Source organism: Aquarana catesbeiana, linkage group LG01 (genome assembly GCF_042186555.1).
Source record: "Aquarana catesbeiana isolate 2022-GZ linkage group LG01, ASM4218655v1, whole genome shotgun sequence".
Classification (NCBI taxonomy): Eukaryota; Metazoa; Chordata; class Amphibia; order Anura; family Ranidae; genus Aquarana; species Aquarana catesbeiana.
In genome coordinates, this window is record NC_133324.1 from 936351891 (window position 1) to 936375549 (window position 23659).

General features: G+C 41.4%; 1 protein-coding gene across 1 annotated transcript in view; it reads right to left on the minus strand.

Moving 5' to 3' along the window:
- The window catches only part of LOC141128189 (vomeronasal type-2 receptor 26-like), a 75813-nt gene that overhangs the window by 28923 nt on the left and 23231 nt on the right, over window positions 1–23659 (minus strand). The window contains exons 3-5 of the mRNA XM_073615333.1: window positions 13796–13980; window positions 5308–5443; window positions 1910–2137 (exon numbers count right to left, since the gene is read on the minus strand). Coding sequence (XP_073471434.1) covers window positions 1910–2137; window positions 5308–5443; window positions 13796–13980 — 549 coding nt within the window. The remainder of the gene's footprint in view (window positions 1–1909; window positions 2138–5307; window positions 5444–13795; window positions 13981–23659) is intronic.

Genomic DNA, 23659 nt, shown 5'->3' on the forward strand with positions numbered 1-23659 from the left:
GCTCGCTTGCCCTCACGCCCCTCCCTGGCTTTGGGATTTTATCCACTTTTGTGACTCCTCGTAAGACACGCTTTCAGTTTGGCTCCCTCTGTTAGTGTACCGGCTGGCCGGGGACCCCTGCTGGGACTGAGTGGGGGAAACCTTGGAGAATTTTAGGCTCAGGAGAAATTGCTTAACACAATGTGATTGGTAACTATACTGATAAATGTATACCTATTATATTTTAGTTTTTTATGGTCATATCCATGAATCTCAATAAATGCAAATTAATCTACAGCGCCCGAATCCTCTGAAGAAGACCCAGTGGGGTCGAAACGCATCAGAAATCACATCCTATTTTAGCGCTTGAACATTGTATATTATTGTGACTAGTTTCACTTGTGTAAAATATATATATATATATATATAAATATTGATGTGCTCTAATAGATATTCAATCAGTGTGTATCTCACACCATGTGAAATACAGAAAATGTGCAGATACAGGATGTGATTAATAAAAATGCATACCGTGCTTGGGTTCACTCAATAAATAAAATAAAAAAATTTTTGCAATAAATAAAGTGCATATATGCATCTAGATTACTTATAATGTGGTAACTACACTAAAGCTAATAAATTGAAACAATCCCAATAGTGCTCAATAATACAATTACAAAATGAGATAATAAGTGTCGTTCTAAAATCAGCTACTACATTTGAACGGTGCACTTCAAGGGGTGTAGAAATACAGAAAACGAAGAAAATTAAGGATGATAATATAATTAGCCCAGCAGTCCATCCATCATTTGAAGTTAGAGGGTTAATTACTATATTAAATGTCAATCCTACTCATGGCTTTATCATCAACAGGCTCTTATTCCAAACAAAGCAATATTGTTAACTTGCGCTTAGTTTCCCTTTCTAGTCTCAGCATGTTAACCTGATGTGATAGACAGCAGTGAACGTCACTGGCTCCTCAGTGACGTTTACTGCTGTCTATCACATCAGGTTAACGTCAGCGGCTCTCGGAATGAGCCTCGTCCACAGCGGCTGACTGCAATCTGTATGCCTCTATGCCTTGACTAACCTGGCGCTCGTGAGTGTATCACTGTGCTGTTTTGCCTTTGTCCTTATTTTATTAGTTCATTGCGCAATGATATGCTTTCGTGTTTATTTTGCATAATCCATCACATGCTGAGACTAGAAAGGGAAACTAAGCGCAAGTTAACAATATTGCTTTGTTTGGAATAAGAGCCTGTTGATGATAAAGCCATGAGTAGGACTGATATTTAATATAGTAATTAACCCTCTAACTTCAAATGATGGATGGACTGCTGGGCTATTTAAAAAGCTCATGTACTTTTTTGAGTTTCAGGCGTTTTGCTTTAGGCGACAAAATGCGAACAGGAGCCATTGTAATGAATGGGATTTTGCTTGTTGGGCATTTTGGATCTTTAGAGATGAGCATTTTACGACACATTAAATCGCTCAGGTGTAAATGGGGCCTAAGAATGAACTCAGTGTAGGTTTAAATACCTCTATCAGAGACTGCCTCTGTGTGAACTAAGTGAGCTCACATCAGAGTACTTATAATGCATTTGAGTAGCCAGTGAACATTTATTCTTCTCGATATAAACTTTGCTCTCCCTGTGTGTAGCGAGCCACTTTTCTAATACATTTTTGAAAATTTAAGACAAAAAAAATTGAATTTAATCTTGTAATAAAAGATATAATTTAAGATCAAGTGTGTGAGATGTAAGGTGATTGGAGCGTATAACCTACGTTTTGATTTGAAAATAGTTTTTGATGTAATCTATGAAAAAGTTTAAGAAAGTAAGGATACTCTGGTCAACTTTGCCTTTTTACATTCTTTCAATATCCATTCACTTTATCTTTATTAATACTCAAATTTATATCATAGTCCTACCTTATTGGCAAATTTCCATGTTATGGCCTCAGGGTTGACATGAAGCTTCTGACCTTCTGGAGCCCAGGGTGTAAAGTTTCCCACCTCCTTATAATCTGCAGTATAATCTTTTCCCAGTATCCAGTTAGTTATTCTGTAGTGATAAACAAATTCTCCGTATTCATTAAAGAATGGCACTGGCTCAGCCGAATCGAAGGAATATTTCATTTCTTTTAGCAGACAATACAGCTTAAAAATAAATATAGAAAGATAAAAAATGCATGTTGGTATAATAGAACCTGTGAGAAGATACAAATCATTTTCAGAGGATCCAGACATTTTCTGACTCCCCTCACAGGATACAAGCTACAGTATGTCAAACACATCCTTCTGTTTTACTGCAAGTCACCCGACTCATAAGAAATATACAGAAAATAACATTGGAACACAATGGCCTCTTGAGCATACATTTTTATTTTTTTTACTGATCTAAAATGCAGCCGATTGTTTTCATTCCGCCTGTGCACACAGGTGTGTAAACAAGTGCTGTGTATTTATCAGTACAAAAAAAAAAAAAAAAAAAATCTGCATTGCCGATTGGTAAATACACATGAATGTGTGCGCACACATATGCCCAACATACAGTAAATACCTGAAATTATGCACACCTTTTATAAGTCCGGGATTTTATTTCTTTCACTTTGCAAAAAATGTATATATATATATATATATATATATATATATATATATATATATATATATATTGTTCCTTTCATTTCCATTGTGTGTTAGAAACTAGAAGACTGGTGTCAAGGGATTAGAGAGTGGATAATTTTTTCTGCCATTAGGGAACTTAGGGTTTTAAGTTACTAAAAGCAAATAGACCATTCACTTTGCAAGGGAATTTACACTTTGGAAGGGATTTTTGCCCAGAGATTAGTTAATAAGATAAAACTTCCATCATCCAATCATTTTACTTCCCTTGCATGTAAATGGGTGTTCTTTGCAAAGTGAAATTTGACCACATTCACTAAGCTCTGGGAATATTCTAAGTGCAACTTACTGTACCTTATAAAGTTAAAGCCCCTCCCCTCCTGCCAAGTGCCCCCACAGCAAACAGCTTGCTGTGGGGGACCCAAGTAGGCTCGCTCCAGAGCCGCAGCTCTGATTGTCCATTCAGACAAAGAGATGCGGCTCGACCCCGCCTCTCTCTATTCTCATTGGCTCACTGGCTGCGACTGACAGGCTCCCAATGGCTCCCACTGCTGTCTCAGAGAAGAGAGAGTACCCTGAGAGCTGAGTCTCTTGCGCACATCACTAGATCACGATGGGGCTCAGGTTAGTATTGGGGGAGGCTGCTGCACACAGAAGGTGTTTTACCTTCATGCATGGAATGCATAAAGATAAAAAAAACCTTGAGCCTTTAGAACCACTTTAATGGTCTGTTTTGAGGGAATTTCCCTATAAGAAATAATGGAAACTCAGATGATTCGTTCCACAACCATTTATTCATAAGTCCTTCAGTTTATAGTCTATGTAAAAAGATTACAGCAATGTGATAGGTTGTGTAACTATAATATGTCCATCCACAAGGAAGTTAGAAGCAAAATCCAGCAGGAGCTACAGAGTATAAAAGAGAAGAGAGGTGCCTCTAAGTGTTCGTTCAGCAAAATGGATTACATTTACTAAATGTCTTGTAGCATCGGAGGATTGCCTCCCTTTTGTGAAGCCTGCTTGATCTCTATGTATGAGGAAGGGGAGGATTTTCATTAAGCGGGCTTCTATAATTTTGGTGTACAGTTTGAGGTCACTGTTTAGCAAGGAAATCTGTCTAAAATGTTGTGGCATTGTGAGGTCTTTTTCTGGCTTAGGCAAAGTGACTATAATCGCTTTTAACATTTAATTTTGAAAGGCAGAGGAAGAGGCAGCATTGTTAAATAGTTAACATAGATGGGACGCTAGTATGTCATGGAATTGTTTATAATATTCCCCTGGAAGTCCTCCAGGACCAGGTGTTTTGTTGTTAGGTAGTGATTTATTCGCCTTAGTGGTTTTATCTATTGTCAACTGTGAGTTCAGTTCCTGTAATTGTTCTGGGGAAAGAGAGGGGAGTTTAAGATGTTTTAAGAACGTATCTATGGAGGCTTAGGTTGGATGGTCAGTACTGGTATCCTCTCATATGTTGTCGAGCATGTTATAGTAGCTGCTGAATGCGTCAGCTATGTCCTATGGGTTGAGAGCTTGCCCTTAGTAATTGGATAAAAGATATAGGGAATTTTAGATTTAATACGGTGGCCTTAGATATGAAGTGCCAGCACTTTCCCAACTTTATTATCAGTTATGTAGTGCTTAGCTTTAAATCTGTGTATGTTTTTTTCAAATGTGCCAAAAGGGCTCTAAGCTCTTGGCACAGGGCTATTATTTTGTGCAGTGTGGCTTGGCTGGGGTTAGTAAGATTTGAGGAGTTTGCAGATTCCAAATCTTTCAAGATCTGGTCTACATGCTGTGTCTTCCATTTTTTGGCCTGGGAGCTCAATTTTATTAAAATTAATGAATGTCTTATGGGCCACCCATAAAGTTGCAAAGTCTGATACTGGATCTACTGTAGATTGGTTTTGAAGATTTCCGCTAGTTGTTTCTGCAGATTTTCTGCATAGGGAGAAGATTTAATTACATATGTATTGGCCCTGAACAGTTTGTAGGGTGGAGGAGATGCTGGATTAGGAATGACAATGCTGACTTACGCATGGTCGGACCATGTAATAGGTGCAATATTAGACTCACTGATTTTTTTGTAGTAACCACTTGCCTACCAAAAAGTAATCTAGATGACAGTAGGAGTTATGCACAGAAGATAGATAATGTGTAACCTTGTTCCGGGGTATGGTGACTACGCAAACATAGAGTGCATTATCATGGATAAATTTAGAAAGATTGGAGTCCCATCTAGGATGCGGGTTCAATGTTCTCAAAGATGAATCAGATGCAATGTTAAAGTCACAAGGTTAGGAAACCTTTTTGTAGCTGACAAATCTTTTCTATCACCTTGTTGAGGAAATGGACCTGATTTTGGGGCGAGACCAGAGTGAAGGAAGCCCCATCAATGGTACAAATCACAATTAAGTATCTCCCAAATGGGTCTGAGATATACTCCTGCAGTTGAAATGTTACAGATTTGTGTATTGCAATCATGACTCCCTTTGTTTGTTTGGCCCCAATGCCTTGAAGATGTACAGGAAGTTTTTGTGGGTGCAGGGTGGAGTGGTAGTAGCTTTAAAGTGCATTTCTTGGACACACAGAATATAGCAGGATAGTACCTTGGTGGTTTGCCAAAGGGAGACTCTTTTAGCTGGGTGGTTTAACCCATTAGCTTTTAAAGTCATCGGAAACTATAGTGTGTATGCATAGTAGGTACTCACAGTTAGGTATGTATTCTTAGCAAGTTCGTGTATGGTGCAAAATCGATTGGATAATTGGTGACTAGGTGGAAGGTTCACATCATGAATATGAAGTGTATATCTGTAGTCCAGCTGGTATACCGGATGGAAGGAAGAACTTGAAAAAAGAGAAACAAGAACAGAAAAAAACAACAAATATCTGCAATAGGCAGCTAAGGTTTGACTAGTGGGGCTGCATAATCGGATTGGAGTAACAGTTATTAGGTCAAAGCAGATCACCTGATGTCTGAGAACAGGGGCTCTTGATGGGAAAGAAATAAATGTGGTACTCTTGAGATCTTTAATATGGGTGGGCATGAGGTTTCCAACTTTAGGTATGCCAGAGTGGGTTGACTTTATCCGGTTGCTTGTTAGAACCCACTGGAGGAGATGGCTTTTGGATTATGTCACAGGTGCGAAGCAGAGCAAGGCCGCTTTCCAGGGAGGTGATGAGGTGGGAAGTTCTGTTTCTCTCGACCATGATTTTAAAGTGTTGTTTCCACTCGTATTCAATCTTGTGGTTGTGGAGTGCTTTTGTGATGGTATTAAGCTGTCTCCTCAGGAAAGCGTATGTTTAGATCTTTTAGGTCTGCATAGACTTGAATGTTGCTGTACGGGTACGGGAAATTTCCCAATGAATGGTCTTTAGTAAGGAGCTGTTTGGCAGGTAAGGCGGTTTAGGAACCCTGTAGATTTGGTCGATAGTCAGTTCTACAGGAGGCGTTTCTTGGAGTATGGTGATGAAAAGATCAGTGGCACATTTTTTCAGATCTGTATTTTGTATGGATTCAAGCAAACCTCTGAGATTGAGGTTGTTTCACCATGAGAGATCCTCTAAGTCGGTGTGCTTGGTTTTAATCCAATTGCGTTCCTCAATGCCCTCATCATGGGCATCTACTAAGTTATTAATGGTGGAGGTCATATCCCCCATTGTATTCTCTATTTGGTGTACTCTATTGCCCAGCTAGTGAACCTCAGGCAGTGATTTGTCTTGCAATAGAGGAGAATTCAGCTTGCAAGGAGTTGTGCAAAGTCAGGAGAATGTCTTTAAGGAACATGCCCAGCACAGGCTGGTTTGAGGTCAGGAAATCTGCGATTGGGCAGAGTGTGGAAATGGAGGATGGCTGGTGGATGTCATTCTGGCTTACCTCCAATGCAGGCATGCAATGGTCTAGCCTCATCCTGGTCTTTGCTGGGCTGCCATAGAAAGGGCTTGCTGCATGTGATAAAGAGGGAGACAGGGGAGCCACAAGTGTCTCCTCAGCCAAGGCTGGCTCAGAGTAGTGGCTCATCGGTGAGGGAGCAGGGGCCGGCCATCTGGCGCCGTCTTTGCTGCTCCCTCCTGTGGGCTGGTGGAAAAAGGCCATCATCTTCTTTCCGTTTGGAAGACATCTCCCCAGGGTGTGAGGAAGGTACCAGAGGTAGTAGGTAGGGATGAGCCCATGGTTCGAGTTGAAGTAAGTTCGACTCTAACATCGGGTGTTCGTTTGTTCTAAAACTAATCAAACATATGGAGTGTTCGCGGAAAATTCTAGTGCCGCTGAACTCCCCATAATGCACTGCGTGATCGCAGTGCATTGCTGTATGATGATTGGCCAAAGCATGCACCTGACCTGTATGCTTTGGCCAATCACAGCGCGCTCTGCTGAGAGAGCCATGTGCCTTTGGCCAATCACGGCTCAGGGGTCCACACCCCACACTATATAAGGCTGCTTACAGAGCGGCCGTGTGTAGTGTTGTTGGCGTGGACAGAGAGATAGCTTAAGTTAGATTAAGCAGGCAGGCTATTCGGTTAGTGGCAGTGTATTTGATATAAACTGTATTGTATTAATATATATATATATATATATATATATATATATATATATATATATATACAGTCTTGTATATCTATATATACTCTGCATCCAGTGTAGCCTATATCTACAGTGCATTCCGTGGTGTACTGTTTCTACTACACTTCTGGTGGTGTACACAGTATACAATACAGTGCAGCTGTTGTACACTTTCTAATACACTTCAGGCGGTGTACACAGTATCTAATACAGTGTAGTGTGGTGTTGAAAAAACAAAAAATACATCATGTCCGGAAGGCCACCAAGGAGAAGCAGACACTCACAGGCCACTAAGAGAGGTCAAGTAGCCTCTGTGTCTACAGTCAACAGTGGTGATCGTGGACAGGGTGCATCCTCTGCAGGTGTCCGTGGAGCACGCTTGTCTTTTTTTGCTGCTGCTGGCCATGTTATTGAGCCACAACATGCAGAAGAGTTGGTGGAGTGGATAACTAAGCCGTCCTCATCCTCCTCATCCTCTGTCACCCAGGCTTAGAGTAGTTTGCTTTCCAATGCAGTTGCCAAAGTAGCCTATTCCACTGGCTCCTTGTCCACAGTAACTCCTTCCATAGCCCCACCATTATGCACGGAGGAGTCCCTAGTATTATTCGACCACCGTGTTGGTTATATGGTGCTGGAGGATGCGCAGCAATTTGAAGGCTCCAATGTTGGTTCCCAGGTTGAGGAAGGGAGTAACGTGAGCCTAGAGAGAGAGGGTGCCCAAGAAGGACAAGAAACTGGCAGTCATGTTTCTTAGCAGAGCCCATTCCTGTGCCCAACAAGAGTATCTATGAGGGTTTACAGTGTTGTGGCTCCACCACCACTACCACCCAAGGCCCAATTTTTCTGCCCCTGTTTAACAGGTGCATGTAATTCCAATTCTTGATATAATATTTTACAGCAGGGCCCGTTCCTGTGCCCAACAAGGCCCAATATTCTACAGAGTATATAGAGCAGGCCATATAGTATTTAAAAAAATTTGGGTGCGGGGTTCCATTCCCCTTAATATCCATAACAGACCTGAAGGGCCTGGTATGGATTTGGGGGGACATCCACGCCTTTTTATTTTGGTATTTTTAGTATTTTTATCTATATTGCCGGGATCCGACAATACATTACAGCTGCGAGCAGTTTTAGATAAAATTTTTTCCTTTAGAAATGTCAATTTGCTGTGGCACTGTTATAAACATGGGAAAGATGCGCTAATTTACAGGCATACTAAGGACACCCCCCAGGCATGATATTTAAAGGAATATTTTATTTTTATTGTTTCACTTTAAGCATGATTAAAATCACTGCTCCCGAAAAAACAGCCGTTCTGCATTGATACATGTCCCCTGGGGCAGGACCGGGTCCCTAAACACTTGTTATGGCACTAACTTGCATATAAGCCTTTAAAATGAGCTTTTTTGATTATTCACATTCGTGTCCCACGGACTTTTTTTTTTTTAAATCAGAAGGGTTTTTATTTTGCATAAAGAACAAAATTACATAGCATACAGGTTAGAGTACTGAATGCATACACATCTTGGAGTTCTAACACATCTCTTTATGGATACAGTTATCAGCATTTCAAGGTTACCAGAAGGAAGCTCTATTTGCATTCTATCAAGGGTACAAAAACAAAACTAGTATACTGTTATCTTTTAACAATAAATCCAGCTTGTATTATGACTCGTAGAGAGTATGTATCTAGATGTGATATAGTATAACCAGATTCCAACTCTGATAGTGTTACCATTATACAATAAGAACTCCAATGATCTACAATAACCTTAAGCTATAAAAAGGGAGAACATAGTGATCATCTAACAGAACATTGGGGACAATCTCCGTACACTATGACTCTAATATCCTTGTTTAGATTCAATATATTTAGCTCAATATAATATTCTCTGGTAGAGGAGAAGAAAAGAAAACATGAAAATAGAAAGAAAAGAAGGAAGAAAGAAAAAAGGAAAAGAGAAAAACCGTAGCAAAACAGAGCAAAACCATGCCATACATTGCAACATAACATACTCCGTCTTATACCTCACAAGGAATGTATTGCCCTATACATCCCTCTCCTTTGCATATGTTCATTTTCCATATGATGGTCATGTCTACATTAGCCCAGGAGTAATCTATCTTTAATTAATTGGTGTGGGGCCAGACCAGGAACATCCAACCACGCCTGCCATATTGATAGGAACTTTTGTGGGACCTTTCTATGTTGGTAAGCAATCTTTTCTCTTATTAGAAGCCTATTAACACTGTCTATCCATTGCCTCTTGGTGGGAACTCGTGGAGTAATCCACCACTGAGCAATTAGTTTCCTTGCCATGTACAATAGACGAATAAGCGATATACGAGTGGGTGGGGGTATCGACTCATCATCTATTCCTCCCAGTATACATGTTACTGGGGTTCTTTCAAGAGGTATCATATATATTTCCGAGATCGTATCTAGTATTTCCTTCCAGTACCTGAACAATTTGGGGCATTTCCAGATCATATTGAGTAAGTCCCCATGATCGCGTTCACATTTTGGGCACAGGGGAGAGTCTCTAATTCCCCATTTATAAAGTTGAAGAGGAGTTCTGTATGCCCTATGTAGTAAATAGAGGTGTGAGATTTTCTGGGATGCAGATAATGATACCAGGGGGGCATTCACCAGGCATATATCCCAACTGTCTCCATCTATCGCCCCTATGTCCTCCTCCCAACGCTGTCTACACAATAGTCTAGAGGAGTCTTGTATTCGTGTAAGGAGAGTGCTATAACAGCGAGATATCATCCCCTTTTTAGCTTCCTCCATAAAAACTTCCTGAATAATCGGATGTTCTGTGTGATGAAGCCTGACAGTTCTATTCTGAATTTGTATGGCATGGCGCAGTTGAAGATATTTATAGAAGTTATTGCGCGGGATCTCAAACTCTATTTGAATCTGCTGGAATGATTTGAGGGTATTATCTTGGTATAATTGTGAAATATATTTGATGCCTGCGTCGTCCCAGTTCTTAAAACCTTTTAATTTTTGTATTTCTTTAAATTGTCTGTTTCGCCAAAGAGGTGTGCAGGACAAAAAACCTGTAATGCCCAGTAGTTTCTTAACAAAGGACCAGAGCATAATCAACAGTTTAATTGTAGGAGCTTCCGGGTCTAAATGTAAGAACCCCGCCTCCAAGTTTTCCAGGGCTGAACAATTATTTTCATCTAATATTATAAGCCTGTGAATCGGGTCTGTGGGATCCAGTAAGCCCCACCCTCCTAGCTGTTGTAATTGGGATGCTAAATAGTACATTCTGGGATGAGGGACAGCAAGTCCCCCCTCCTCCTTGCCGTATTGTAATGTCAATAATTTTATCCTTGCTGTCTTTTTCCTCCAAATAAGCTCCCTAAATTGGGTTTCTATCCTATCGAACCATCTTTTAGGTATCCACACTGGGGAGTTATTAAAAATATATAACAGTTGCGGCGCCCAAACCATTTTAATAAGGTTAACCCTACCAGCTACTGACAGGGGTAGTTTACACCAAGCCTTACACTTTTCTCAGAATTTAGTTAAAAGGGGTGTCAGATTCTGATCAATATAGGTGGCCGGATTCGATGTCACCTGAATCCCCAGGTAGCGAAATGAGCTCACCTGTTGTATCATTTCTGCACCTAAGGGCAGTGGAGTATTCAGGGGGTCAAGTGGCATCAACACCGACTTGTCCCAATTGATGGAAAAGCCTGATAATTCTCCAAAATCCTTAATGAGGGACATGACTGTTTGTAATGTATCTTTTGTGTCTCCTAAATACAGCAAGGTATCATCTGCATACATGGACACTACATCTTTATTCATACCTCTCTGGAAACCTGCTATTCTGGAGTCCCCTCTAATTTTGGCCCCCAAGGGCTCTAGGGTCAGGGCAAACAGCAGGGGTGACAATGGGCACCCCTGTCTGGTGCCCCTAAAAAAAGGAAAAGGTTCCGATAGTTCCCCATTAATCCGTATCCTGGCAGTGGGTGCGGCATACAGGAGCCTTATCCAGCGGATAAAGGTGTCTCCCAATCCCATGCTCTGTAGTGTCTTCCACAGATAAGGCCATTCGACACTGTCGAAGGCCTTAGCTGCGTCTAGTGAGAAGATTGCTCTGTTGTCTGTGTTGTCCACTGGGAGTTGTTGGTTCAGGAATAATCGTCTTATATTTTGGGCCGTGGATCTCGTGGGGATGAACCCGGATTGGTCTCTATGTACTATTTTATGAATTACTTTGGCTAGCCTGTTTGCTAGCATCCGAGCCAGCAACTTAATATCAGCTGTAAGCAGAGATATGGGTCTATAAGAGCCAGGGGAGTTAGTGTCTTTACCCGGTTTTAATATGACAACAATGATCGCCTCATTCATCGAGTTTGGTAGGGAGCCCTCTTCTATTGCCTCATTGTAAACTTTCAGTAGTGTGGGAAGCATGGAATCAGCATAGCGTTTGTATATCTCTGACGGGAGACCATCTAAGTCAGGTGATTTGTTATTTTTAATTTGGGATAGAGCGATGTCTAGTTCCTCTGCTGTTAAAGGGGCATTAAGCATGGTCCTATCTTCTATTGGGAGATTGGGGAGCTCGCAACTTCCTAAAAAATCTTCTATTGCACTGTCAGTGGGTGCAACTTTGGAAGTATAAAGATCAGCATAAAAATCGCTAAAGACTTTTAGGATATCAAAAGTAGAGCATTTCAGAGTCCCCTGCTCATCACAGATGGTGGGGATAAGAGAGGATGATTGCTGAGACCTTGCCATTACTGCGAGCATATGACCAGTTGTCTCCCCTTCCTCAAAGTGTGATTGTTGCAGAAAAAAGCGTTTATTCTCCGCCAGCTGAAATGCTAGTTGGCCAGACATTGTCTGCGCGCTTAACCATGCTCTTCTAGTATCTTCTGTGGGATCATTAGTATAAGTGTTCTCAGTCTCGGTGACCATATTCCGTACCAATAGTTCCCAGGCCTTAGTGTCAGTTTTAATCTGTGAAATTGTTTTAATAAGCTGTCCCCTCAAAAAGGCCTTCGCTGCATCCCAGACCACTCCCAATTTAGCAGTACCAATATTATCCTGTAGAAACAGCCTAAGCGCTGTTCGTATGGGATCTGGTTCAGTAAACAGCGAGAGCCAGAAGGGATTAAGCTTCCAGACTGGACGTCTGGTTCTATTTGGCAATGAAATGGTCACCCAAAAGGCAGAATGATCAGATATATTCCTATCTGCATATCCCGATCCCAAAATTAAATGTAGCATCTTGTCATTCCCCAGGCCCAAATCTATTCTAGATAATCCGGCATATGAGGCTGAGTAACAGGAGTATTTTTTGTCATCAGGATGTTTACACCTCCACACGTCTATCAGTCCTATTTCTTCAAGCATTTTAGCAAAGGGAGTGTTACCCTGTATCTGACATGCACTAGCAACGGGTGTAGGTAACTTATCCTTAAGGGAGTTTAAAAAGTTGTTATAGTCTCCCATTGCCAGTAAGGGTACCCCTGGGTATTGGGCCAGGAAACTTGCCAGGTGCCTGACAATCTCTGAGGTGTACGGTGGGGGAATGTAAATGCTAGCAAGAATACATCTTAGGCCTGAGATTGTGCATAAAAGAAATACATATCTGCCAGTCGGGTCTATGCGTTTTCTGATACAATTAAATTGAACATCCTTTCTGATCAGTATACTTGCTCCCCTAGAATAGGTGGAGTGGGTTGCATGAAACTGGTTCACATACAATCGTGGGCTAAAGCTGGGAGTAGGATCTACAGAGAAATGGGTCTCTTGCAGGCAGACTACCCCCGCATTTAGCGACTTGAGATGCCTGAGGACCGCCACCCATTTTACTGGACTGCCCAGCCCTCTGACATTCCAAGTCACAATGGTCAATTTAGTCATCCCATCTTGTTTTAGAAACATTGGTCAGTCTAGCATATCCCCTATTAGACCCCCCAAGTTGTATATCAGCATGACACCTGCAAAAAAAGGAACCTATATTATACTTAATTTCCTCATTCTGGAGACATTTAGGTATCTGTAGACATGGAATCAGAGTGCAAAGCAAAGAAAAATACTCCAGCAGTTTAGGGTACAAGCACAGAAGACAGTAAATTTTAATCTTAATGTATATTGCCCTGTATGGCATAACTCTAATGGTCGGTATTTCACGCAACCGAAGCGGTTGCAGTGTTAACTTTTCCCCACACAACAGGTGCGGGGGGGGTAAGAGCCTTGAAAACTACGGGTTAACCAGCAGGTTAGTTCTTGCAGGGGTTTTACAACAACGGCAGGCATGTAATCCTTCTTTGAATGTAGTAAAAGAAAAAAAGAGAGGGGGGTTGAAATAAACAGAACTCCTTGTCCGCCTGAGCAACGGATATGGGTGCAGGAACTGTCTACATCAATCAGCAAACTCAGGCCTTAAGGCCCACGCTCTACTCAAGCATCAGCCCCAAAAGAAGAAGCCGGATCCCATCAGGCCATTGCCAATGTAAGGCACATCACTTAAGCGGGGACATCTCTTTGTGGTCTGGCAGCTTTAAGGGCTCTGTCCTCTCTATCTAGCCATTGAGCCGCCATGTCTGGCCGATCAAAAAAACGGGTTTCCCAAAGTGCGACCACCCGTAGACGGGCAGGATACAACATTGCATAGGGCAAATTGAGATCTCTTAATCTTCGTTTAACATCCATGAACTTTGCTCGCTGTTTCTGGAGTTCAGCCGAGAAATCCGGGAACAGGGATATCTTGGAGTTTTCCACAACTAGCTTGCCTCCCATGGTTCTGGCCTTGGCAAGAATGGCATCTCTATCTTTGTAGTTGAGGAGCTTAAAGAGAAAAGCGCGAGGATGATTGCCAGGGGATAGTGGGCGGGATGGCACTCTGTGCGCTCTTTCAACCGCAAATAGCGGAGAGAAAGCTTCCTTTCCGAATGTAGTGAGAAGCCATTGCTCAATGAAAGTGACCGGGTCTTTACCCTCTATTCTTTCCGGAAATCCCAGGGCGCGTACATTGTTGCGACGCATGCGATTTTCTAAATCATCCAAGCGAGCTGCGTGCTGGTCTGTGAGATGGCAGTTATACTTTAAGTCTCTTTGCATGGGTACAAGATCATCTTCAATCACACTAACCCTGCTCTCTATTGCAGCTGTGCGCTCTCTCAGCTTTTGCATGTCCTGTCTCACAAAGGATATCTCAGCTTTAACGCCTTTAACTTCATCTGTCAGATTTGCTATGGATCTGTTACATATAGTCACTGCTGAGAGTATGTCCCTGAGAGTGGGTTCAGTATTATCCAAGGGCAGGATTGGTGTCTGAGTGCCCTGATATGAGTGTGATGCTGTACTTACTGCGGCCCAGTCAGCAGGAGATCCAGTACCATCCTCCAGTGGAATAGTGTTATCCATCTCCAGCTGGCCTCCTTCCTCTTCACTAAGGTCTGATGTGGGTGAGGGCATCTCCCTGGAGGTTTTATTACCAAACAGGAGTCTCTGGGCAGCCTCCTTGTATTTCTCCTTCTGCGATCTCTGTGGCAGAGCGCCATCTTGGGCCTGAGTCGCGGGCAGGCCGGCACCTTCTTTGCCCCATTTTGGCATGTTAATCCGCCGCAGATCGAACGGGGAGATAGACCGGGTGAGGCACCCACAGTATGCAGTTCCGATCGGGGATGTTTTTGGGTCTGATGGGCAATCTGCAGGATTACAGACAGGATTCTCGGCGGAGCAGAGGAGAAGTGCGCCCTGCTACATGCGCTGCCTGGCCACACCCCCTGTCCCACAGACTTTAACGGTGTTTGCTTGTTCGGACAAATTTTTTGCCTGTTCGCATGTTCTGCTGCGAACCAAACCGGGGGGGTGTTCACCTCATCCCTAGTAGTAGGTATGAATCCGCTGCTCTGTCACTGTTGCCGTCGCAGGATTCCCCTGACACAGGACGGAGCTCAGCTCCCAGCCGACCATGTGGATCACACCTCAGCCACGCCCCTAAAGTATTTACTTTTTAAACTAATTTTCATAGGTCCAGTGTGGTTGTTTAAAAAAAAAAACAACAATATTATATCTTGTGTATGTTTGTGGACTAAGTCAAATGAGCACTGCTTATGGCTAAAGCAGAGGTGAGACTAACTGAGAAGATACAAAATGTAAGAAACAAGAGCAGGGAAAAGAATTAAAAAAAAGTAAGATAGAGAAGAGTGAGAAGACAGATTCAGATGACCAATTCCGAAACTCACAAGAGAGTAGTAGTTATATTAAATAGAATTCAGTATAATAAGTGGGAGTTGCCTGTTCATCTAGAATTTCTATACATAGACAGAGTTCCAAAAGCCCATTGTGGTTTTCTAGAGTATTGTGCAGGGGGGCATTGAGGATCTGTTTAATGTCTGATTCTGATCTTCATATGTGATTCCCAACTGGGTTCCCAATATGGCTGAATGAGTGGCCAGTACCATATGTTGCAGGGAGCTGAAGTCACTCATACAATTTCAGCATGTATTCATGGTTGTTGGGTAAGTTGTATATAGGGTCTCTGGGGTTTGGTACCAATGAAAAATAATTTTATACAGATTTTCTTTATATAGTGTATAGATCAGACTTAGTGGCCTACAACCATATGACTTGTCATATTTTCAAGGTAGCTCGTCCTCCAGGAACCTATGGGGTCAATAGAATGTGATGACATCAGCAAATGGCTCCACCCAGTAAGGGTGGGTGAAGTTACCTGCTGATGTCATCACAAAGTCTCTAGGAATTTAAAAGGGACTTTAGACGTATTCGTTTTACACAGGGGACTGAACTTTAAATGGACTTTTATTTTTATGTATAATAGAATACACTGCTTTCTATTATATGTTTATACAGTGGAACCTTAGATTACGAGCATAATCCGTTCCAGGAAAATGCTTGTTATCCAAAGCACTCGCATATCAAAGTGAGTTTCCCTATAGAAGTCAACGAAAACGAAGATAATTCGTTCCACATTGACTTCTATTGCATGCAATACCGCATGTGGCCAGAGGTGGGGGGTGCCGGAGAGACTCGGAAATACTCGGAGACCGCTCGGATGCACTCGGAAAGGCTTGGAAACACTTGGTGTTTGCAAGTATTTCCAAACGGTTCAGAACGGCTCAGAGTCAGGATTAAAAAAAAAGAATAGCTCGTATTGCAAAACGCTCGTTAACCGCGTTACTCGCAATCCGAGGTTCCACTGTATTTATAAGGAGACATTTCTTTTTTGGTTTATTTTTGGTAAGATCCTATGCACAGTCACTTTATTCTTTGTTTATTCATGTTTACTTAAGATACGGTCCTTTGCACAGTCACTTTATAATTCATTATTTATGAACATTGGCATTGTTGTAAAACAAAGTCTTATGCACAGTCACTATAGCGACAATTTTGAAAAAAAAGCAATATTTTTTACTTTTTGCTATAGTAAATATCCCCCAAAAATATATAAAAAACAAATTTTTTCCCTCAGTTTAGGCCGATATGTATTCTTCTACATATTTTTAGTAAAAAAAAATCACAATAAGCATATATTGGTTGGTTTGCGCAAAAGATAAAGCGTCTACAAAATAGGGGATAGTTTTATGGCATTTTTATTATTTTTTTTATTAGTAATGGCGCCGATCTGTGATTTTTATCGTGACTGCAACATTATGGCGGACACATCGGACACTTTTGACACTATTTTGGGACCATTGTCATTTATACAGCTATCAGTGCTATAAAAATGTACTGGTTACTGTGTAAATAACACTGGCAGGGAAGGGGTTAAACACTAGGGGGCGATCAAGGGGTTAAGTGTGCCTTGTTTACATAGTCACTTCCTCGTTCTTCGGCTCCGTGACATCGAGTCTGCGGGTCCAGCGGGCACGGTCACGCTGTACATGGCGGGCGTGCACACGCCTGCTAGCCCTGACAATTAAAGGGGACGTACAGGTAAGAGCCCATTTGCCCACCACTGCCTTTGTGCTGATGTATATCGGCGTGCAGCGGTCGGCAAGTGGTTAAAGAACACTTCAGCCCCGGAAGGATTTGCCCTCTTGATGACCAGATCATTTTTTGCAATACGGAACAGCGTTAATTTAGCTGACAATTGCGCAGTCATGCAAAGATATACCCAAATAAAATTGATGTCCTTTTTTTCCCCACAAATAGACCTTTCTTTTGGTGGTATTTTATCACCACTGCATTTTTTATTTTTTGTGCTATAAACAAAAAAAGACCGACAAATTTGAAAAAAAAAAACATATTTTTTTATTTTCTGCTATAAAACACACCCAATTAAAAAAAAAAGTAAAAATCGAATTTCTTCATCAATGTTGGCCAATTTGTATTCTGCTACATATTTTTGGCAAAAAAAATCCCAAAAAGCATTTATTGATTGGTTTGCACAAAAGTTATAGCGTCTACAAAATAAGAAATAGATTTATGGCATTTTTATTATTATTATTATTTTTTTTACTAGTAATGGCGGTGATCAGCGATTTTTAGTGGGACTGCTAAAAATATGCTGACATTGTCCTAATAACATTGGCAGGGAAGGGGTTAACATCAGGGGCGATCAAGGGGTTAACCGTGTTCCCTCAGTATGTTTCTAACTGTGTGCGGGATGGGCTGCCTAGGACAACAAACAGATCTATCTTCCTGCATACTAGAAAGACAAGAACTATGTGATCTCTCCTGTCAGAATGGAGATCTGCCTTTTTTACTATGGCAGATCCCTGTTCTGTCACTGCGGGGAACGATCGCAGGCGGCTGACTGACATCGAGTCCACTGATGGGCTCCCCCGCTGGCCAATGGGTGCATGCGCGCATGCCAACAGATTACCATGTATGATTTGACGTACAGGTACAGCGATTTGCAAAGCCAAGCCAACCTGCTGCAGTATAACTGCGGCGGCTGGCCGGCAAGCAGTTAAGCTACTTTTGATGATAACAGTAAACAGGACAAATAGAGTTGATGAATTTCCCTAATGAGGTCACAGACAGCAATAAAAACTGACAGGTGTTCTGATTCCTCTAAACCAAAAAAATAAGTTTTGCCTTCAGGTTTACCTTGAAGTGTTTGTCACCCTAAAAAAAAAAAATGCAGCACAGGGCTTGTGCTGTGAAATTTGAGCCACTGTAACACCTGAAATACCTAGCTTATCCTGCCTGGTTCTGCCCCCCCCCCCCCCCTGTAAACTGACCAAAGTTAATCATGGCTGCTAAGCCCTGACACCATGGTGTTTACATGCCTCCATCATCTGCAGCTCTCCTCTGTCCTCCTCTCCCCCCCCCTGCCTTTCAGCTCATGACAATGCCACACTGCTCCCCACCCCTTCCCTTCCTGCTGCTATAATAATTGTAATATTTTCAATCACCTGTGTTTAATAACGACATGTGCCCCAGTGTATGTCTTTTATAAAAAAAATGATGATTTCTACTTTATTTCACAGCGCCTACCGGCGCCCATGTCACCGCTCGGCTCTCTCCTTCTCTCCTCCACTTCTCCCCGGCTGACATCAGCGGGAGTTCTCGGCCCCTCCCGCTGTAGTTGTCAGCCTGGGAGAGGAGAGAGCCAAGCAGTCACATGAGGCGCTGTGAAATAAGGTAGAAATCGTCATTTTTTTTTATAAAAGACATACACTGGGGCACATGTCATTATTAAACACAGGTGATTGTATGTTCATATACATGTGGCTTTACAACCACTTTAAGTAAAATTGATGACTGGCACCTCAAAGTGGTTCTAAAGCCTAAACATTTATTACCTTAATGCATTCCTTGCATTAAGGTAAAAAATGTTTAGGCATCAGTATTGGCCTCACACCCCCTCCCTTTTTACTCACATGAGCCCTTATTCGATCCAGTGCTGAAAATGTCTGCAGCTCTTCTGTCCCCTCAATTTCATGTCTCGCTGTCATTGCTGGGGCACTAGAACCCATTGGCTCCCACTGCTGTCAATCAAAACCAGTGATGAGGGGGCAGAGGGCTGGGCCGAGGAACCGGCATCCCATGGGGGCACTGGACAGAGAGGACGGGGCAGGAATGCTGGTGGGGGGCCCGAGAAATTTCTTTGCTCAGAGCAGGTAAGTATAGAGATGATTGTTAACCACTTGCCAACCGTATAACTTAGATATTTGGAGGCAAAGTGGGACGGCTGTGCCGGATCACGTACCTAGTATGTGATCCAACACTTCCAGGTCTGGGACGAGCATGTGTCCAGCGGAAGGTAGCGCAGACTCAATAAAAAATATATATAAAAGTAACCGCGCTCCTTAGTGTGATGTTTGATCAATTACAGAATTTGTACATATTTATTGAAATAAAACTTTAAAGTACCACCAAAGTGATAGAATTAATGTCACTAAATGACAAGTGAAAATGTTAGTGCATATAACAAGGCAAACAAAGTCCAATATAATTCCTGTGAAGTAAACATCCACAGTGAGTGAAGATAAAGTGTTGCCTTTTCACCAACATGCAGATGCAAAGCACACTCATCAGACTCTATTGACCCCTCTTATAGGGAGTCAAAAACAGCAAGATCACAGGCTTTATTACCATACACTGAAATTTAGGTTGCTGCTGACATCCACTCAAAATATCCTAGTAGGAACTCGTCAAAGAAATATGTATCATAGCGCTCCAGCACTCTAATATAACTCAATATGAGTGTGCCGGAGAGAGAAAAGAGAGAAGAGGGCTGTCATGGAGTAGTAATAAAAGACTAGGTTGATAAAATCTAGCATATAAGACAATAGGAATGCCGGTTTGCATTCCACCCGCGTTCCAACTACCGGAAAATACGTATCTCTAAAACTCTGCCCAAACTCCGCCCAACACTGTTTTGCCAGCATACGTTTGACATCATCAGTGGTCGTGTGCCTGGATATGTCTATTGCTTATATACTCAACTACCACATAGTGTATATAATCAGTAGACATATCCGGGCACATGACTCCTGATGACATCAGACGTATGCTGACGAAACTGCGTTGGGGGGAGATTTTAGGATACGTAATCTTCCCTCTCACCTGCACACTTATATTGAGTTATATTAGAGTGCCGGAGCACCATGCTACATATCTCTTTGAGGACTTCTTACCAGGATATTTGGGTGAATGTCACTGGCAGCCTGGATTCAGATGTAATGTGATCAGCCTGTGATTTCTCCAGAATACCCCCTTGCTGTTTTTGACTCCCTGTAAGAAGGGTCAATAGAATCTGGTGTAGAATCTGGTGAGTGTGCTTTGCATCTGCATGTTGGTGGAAAGGACAACACTTTATCTTAACTCACGGTGGAAGTTTTCTTTTGGACTTTTGGACTTTGTCTGCCTTGTTATATAGAGTAAAATATTCACTTGTCATTTAGTGACATTATTTCTGTGGTACTTTAAAGTTTTATTTTAATATACTGTATGTACATTTGCTATAATTGATTATACATCACACTAGGGAGAGTGGTTACTTTTATATATATTTTTCATTATTGTTGTTACACTTTATAACGAGCAGCTTATCTAATTTTTCCTATTTACATTAAGTAGTATGTTTTTAAAGTAGAAAAACAAATTTTTTTGCACTTTATAACGGTTCTAGTTATTATTTTGCACGGGTGGGAACCTATTTAAGTTCTGTATTTACCGTGGACTCAATGTCCACTGGCACCCACCGATTATTCAGTATGTAGGCAGAACGGAAGTCTGCCTATGTAAACAAGGCAGATCACCATTCTGTCAGTAGGGAAGGCATTGGTCCTGTGTTTCTGCAAAGCAGGGACACGAATCTATGCCTTCCCTTAGTAAAAGCACCTCCCCTCACAGTACGCAAGCACTGGCTAGGAACACAGTTAACTCTTTGATCGCCCCTGATGTTAACCTCTTCCCGACCAGTATCATTAGTACAGTGAGAGTGCATATTTTTTTAGCACTGATCACTGTATTAGTGTCACTGGTCCCCAAAAAGTCCAGCTATAAGTCACTGAACGCCGCCCTTACTAGTTAACAAAAACAAATAAATAAATAAATAAAAATATCCCATAGTTTGTAGCCGCTATAACTTTTGTGCAAACCAATAAATATACGCTTATTGGGATTTATTTATTTTTTTTTACCATAAATACATATTGGCCTAACTTGAGGAAGAAATTAGATTTAAAAAAAAAAAAAAATATTGGATATGTTTTATAGCAGAAAGTAAAAAAAAAAAAAATATATATATATATATATATATATATATATATATATATATATATATATATATATATATATATATTTTTTTTTTTTTTTCAAAATTGTCAGTCTTTTTTTGTTTAAAAACAAAAAACGCAGAGGTGATGAAATACCACCAAGAGAATTTTATTTGGGTACAGCGTCACACGACCGTGCAAATATCAGTTAAAATAACGCAGTGCCGTAGTGCAAAAAATGGCCTAGTCATGAAGGGAAGTAAACCTTACAGAGAGCAGGTGGTTTAAAAAAATCCTTTACAATCACTTTAAAAAAGAACTTTTCATCCTGAACTGTTATCACTGTGCGTTTATTGAAAGTGCCTCCTAAGTGAATATTCTCTACCCCTTTAAAAAAAACAAAAAAACTCAAAAATCAAAAATCAACTTAAAAAAATATTTCTTTAAATTGAAGATATGATGTAACTTCTACCTGATGCTTATAATAATGATGTCGCTTATCATCAGATTTTTCTTTACGGAGTAGTTGCATATTGTGAAGAGCTTTAGCCAAGTTTTCTACTGCATAATATATTCGTGGCGTGACACCTTGATTCACAAAACCGTCCATGTTTGGATATTTTTCTGCTTTGTCAGGGGTTGTTTTACATACTATTTTGCTCTTTCCTCTGTTAGCAGACAAACACTTTGCTATAGTTAAAAAATATTGGGAACCTGGTGAATTGTTTGTACTATTCATCTTGTCAATTCCATCAAAGAAATGTTCTTTATCTGGAAGGGATAAGGGGTAGAGTTCCACCGCTAAACTCCCGTTAATTGCAGTTATTGGTAATAGATGTACTGAAGATCTGGAAACCCAAATAGGAGGAAAAATAAATGTTTTATCATCAGCAAAACCATCATAGAGAGAGAAAACAGCATTGATGTAGACATAAGATCCACAGATTACAATGACCTTAGAAGTGGAGTTTTTAAAAATAGCAGCAGTGTCTTCAATAGCTTTGAATGACATTCTATCAGTTAATGTTTCTATTCCAAGTTGATATGTAAACTCAACACAAATTCCATAACTGATCATGTACTTTGTTAAAATGTCTTTTTCTTTATCTCCAGCATCATCATCTGTTGTGAATATTCCAACCCAAGTCCAGCTAAAGTGTTTCAACAGCTCAATTACAGCCAAATAGTGGACATGATCATTCTGAACTGTTCGGAAAACATGAGGATAAAGACGTCTGTCAGTAAGAGAAGGGTCTGTAGCTCCATAACTTATCTGTGAAAGAGAATCATTATCTTCTGTCTTTAAGGCACTAATTTATCAGTAAAAAATAAAAAGCATTATATTAACCACTTAAAGTGGGTATAAACCTTTATGCCGCATACACGCGGCTGGACTTCCCGACAGAAAAAGTCCGATGGGAGCTTTTGGTCGGACATTCCGACCATGTGTATGCCCCATCTGACTTTTTCTGTCTGCATTTCTGATGGACTCAGATATAGAACATATTCTAAATCTTTCCGTCGGAAATGCCGACGGAGTTTAGCCCGTTGGCAAGTCCGCTTGTGTGTACGTGGCATAACACATCACTTTTCACTACAGGTATGCCTATAATAAGGCTTACCTGTAGGTACCATGAATATCTCCTAAACCTGCATGGTTTAGGAGATATTCACTGTATCCACATGTGCCGACGTCATTGGCACATGCGCACTGAAGAAATGGCTCGCTCATGCCATTTCTTCAGCTGATGTGCCGTGACCGGTGGCTCCCGCACGCATGCCCGGGAGTGACATCTTCGCGGCTCTGGCCAAACTCAACACCAGAGCCGCGAACCTGGAAATAACTCCGGAGAGACATGTCGCCGGTCACAGCGGCATACGGGGACCGCTGCACCAGCTTCGATCTAAGGAAAGTATTTCATAATGAGCTAGTATGTGATGCATACTAGCTCATTATGTGCATACTAGTTCATTATGCCTTTGTTTTGCAAGGTTTTTTTTTTCTTTAATGGGTTTACAACCACTTTAACAAAACAACAATGGGTTTACAACCACTTTGCAAAGAAAGTTGATCTGGAGTCATGCAATGCAGACTTGCTGCAATTGTGCAACAAACTTCTGAAGCCTGGCAAGTCTAGCAAGAGCTTAGCAAGTCATTTTCAAACTTGCAGCTCAATTACTTGCTATCTGGGAAGCTCTGTATTGTTTACATAGGCAGTGCTCTGTCTTGTCTTCCTCCTCGCTGATCAGCGGGTATCCATTGACCGGCACACACTGATTGGCTTGGGTGTGACTAATCACACCACAGCTGGTGCGTCCCCTACCTG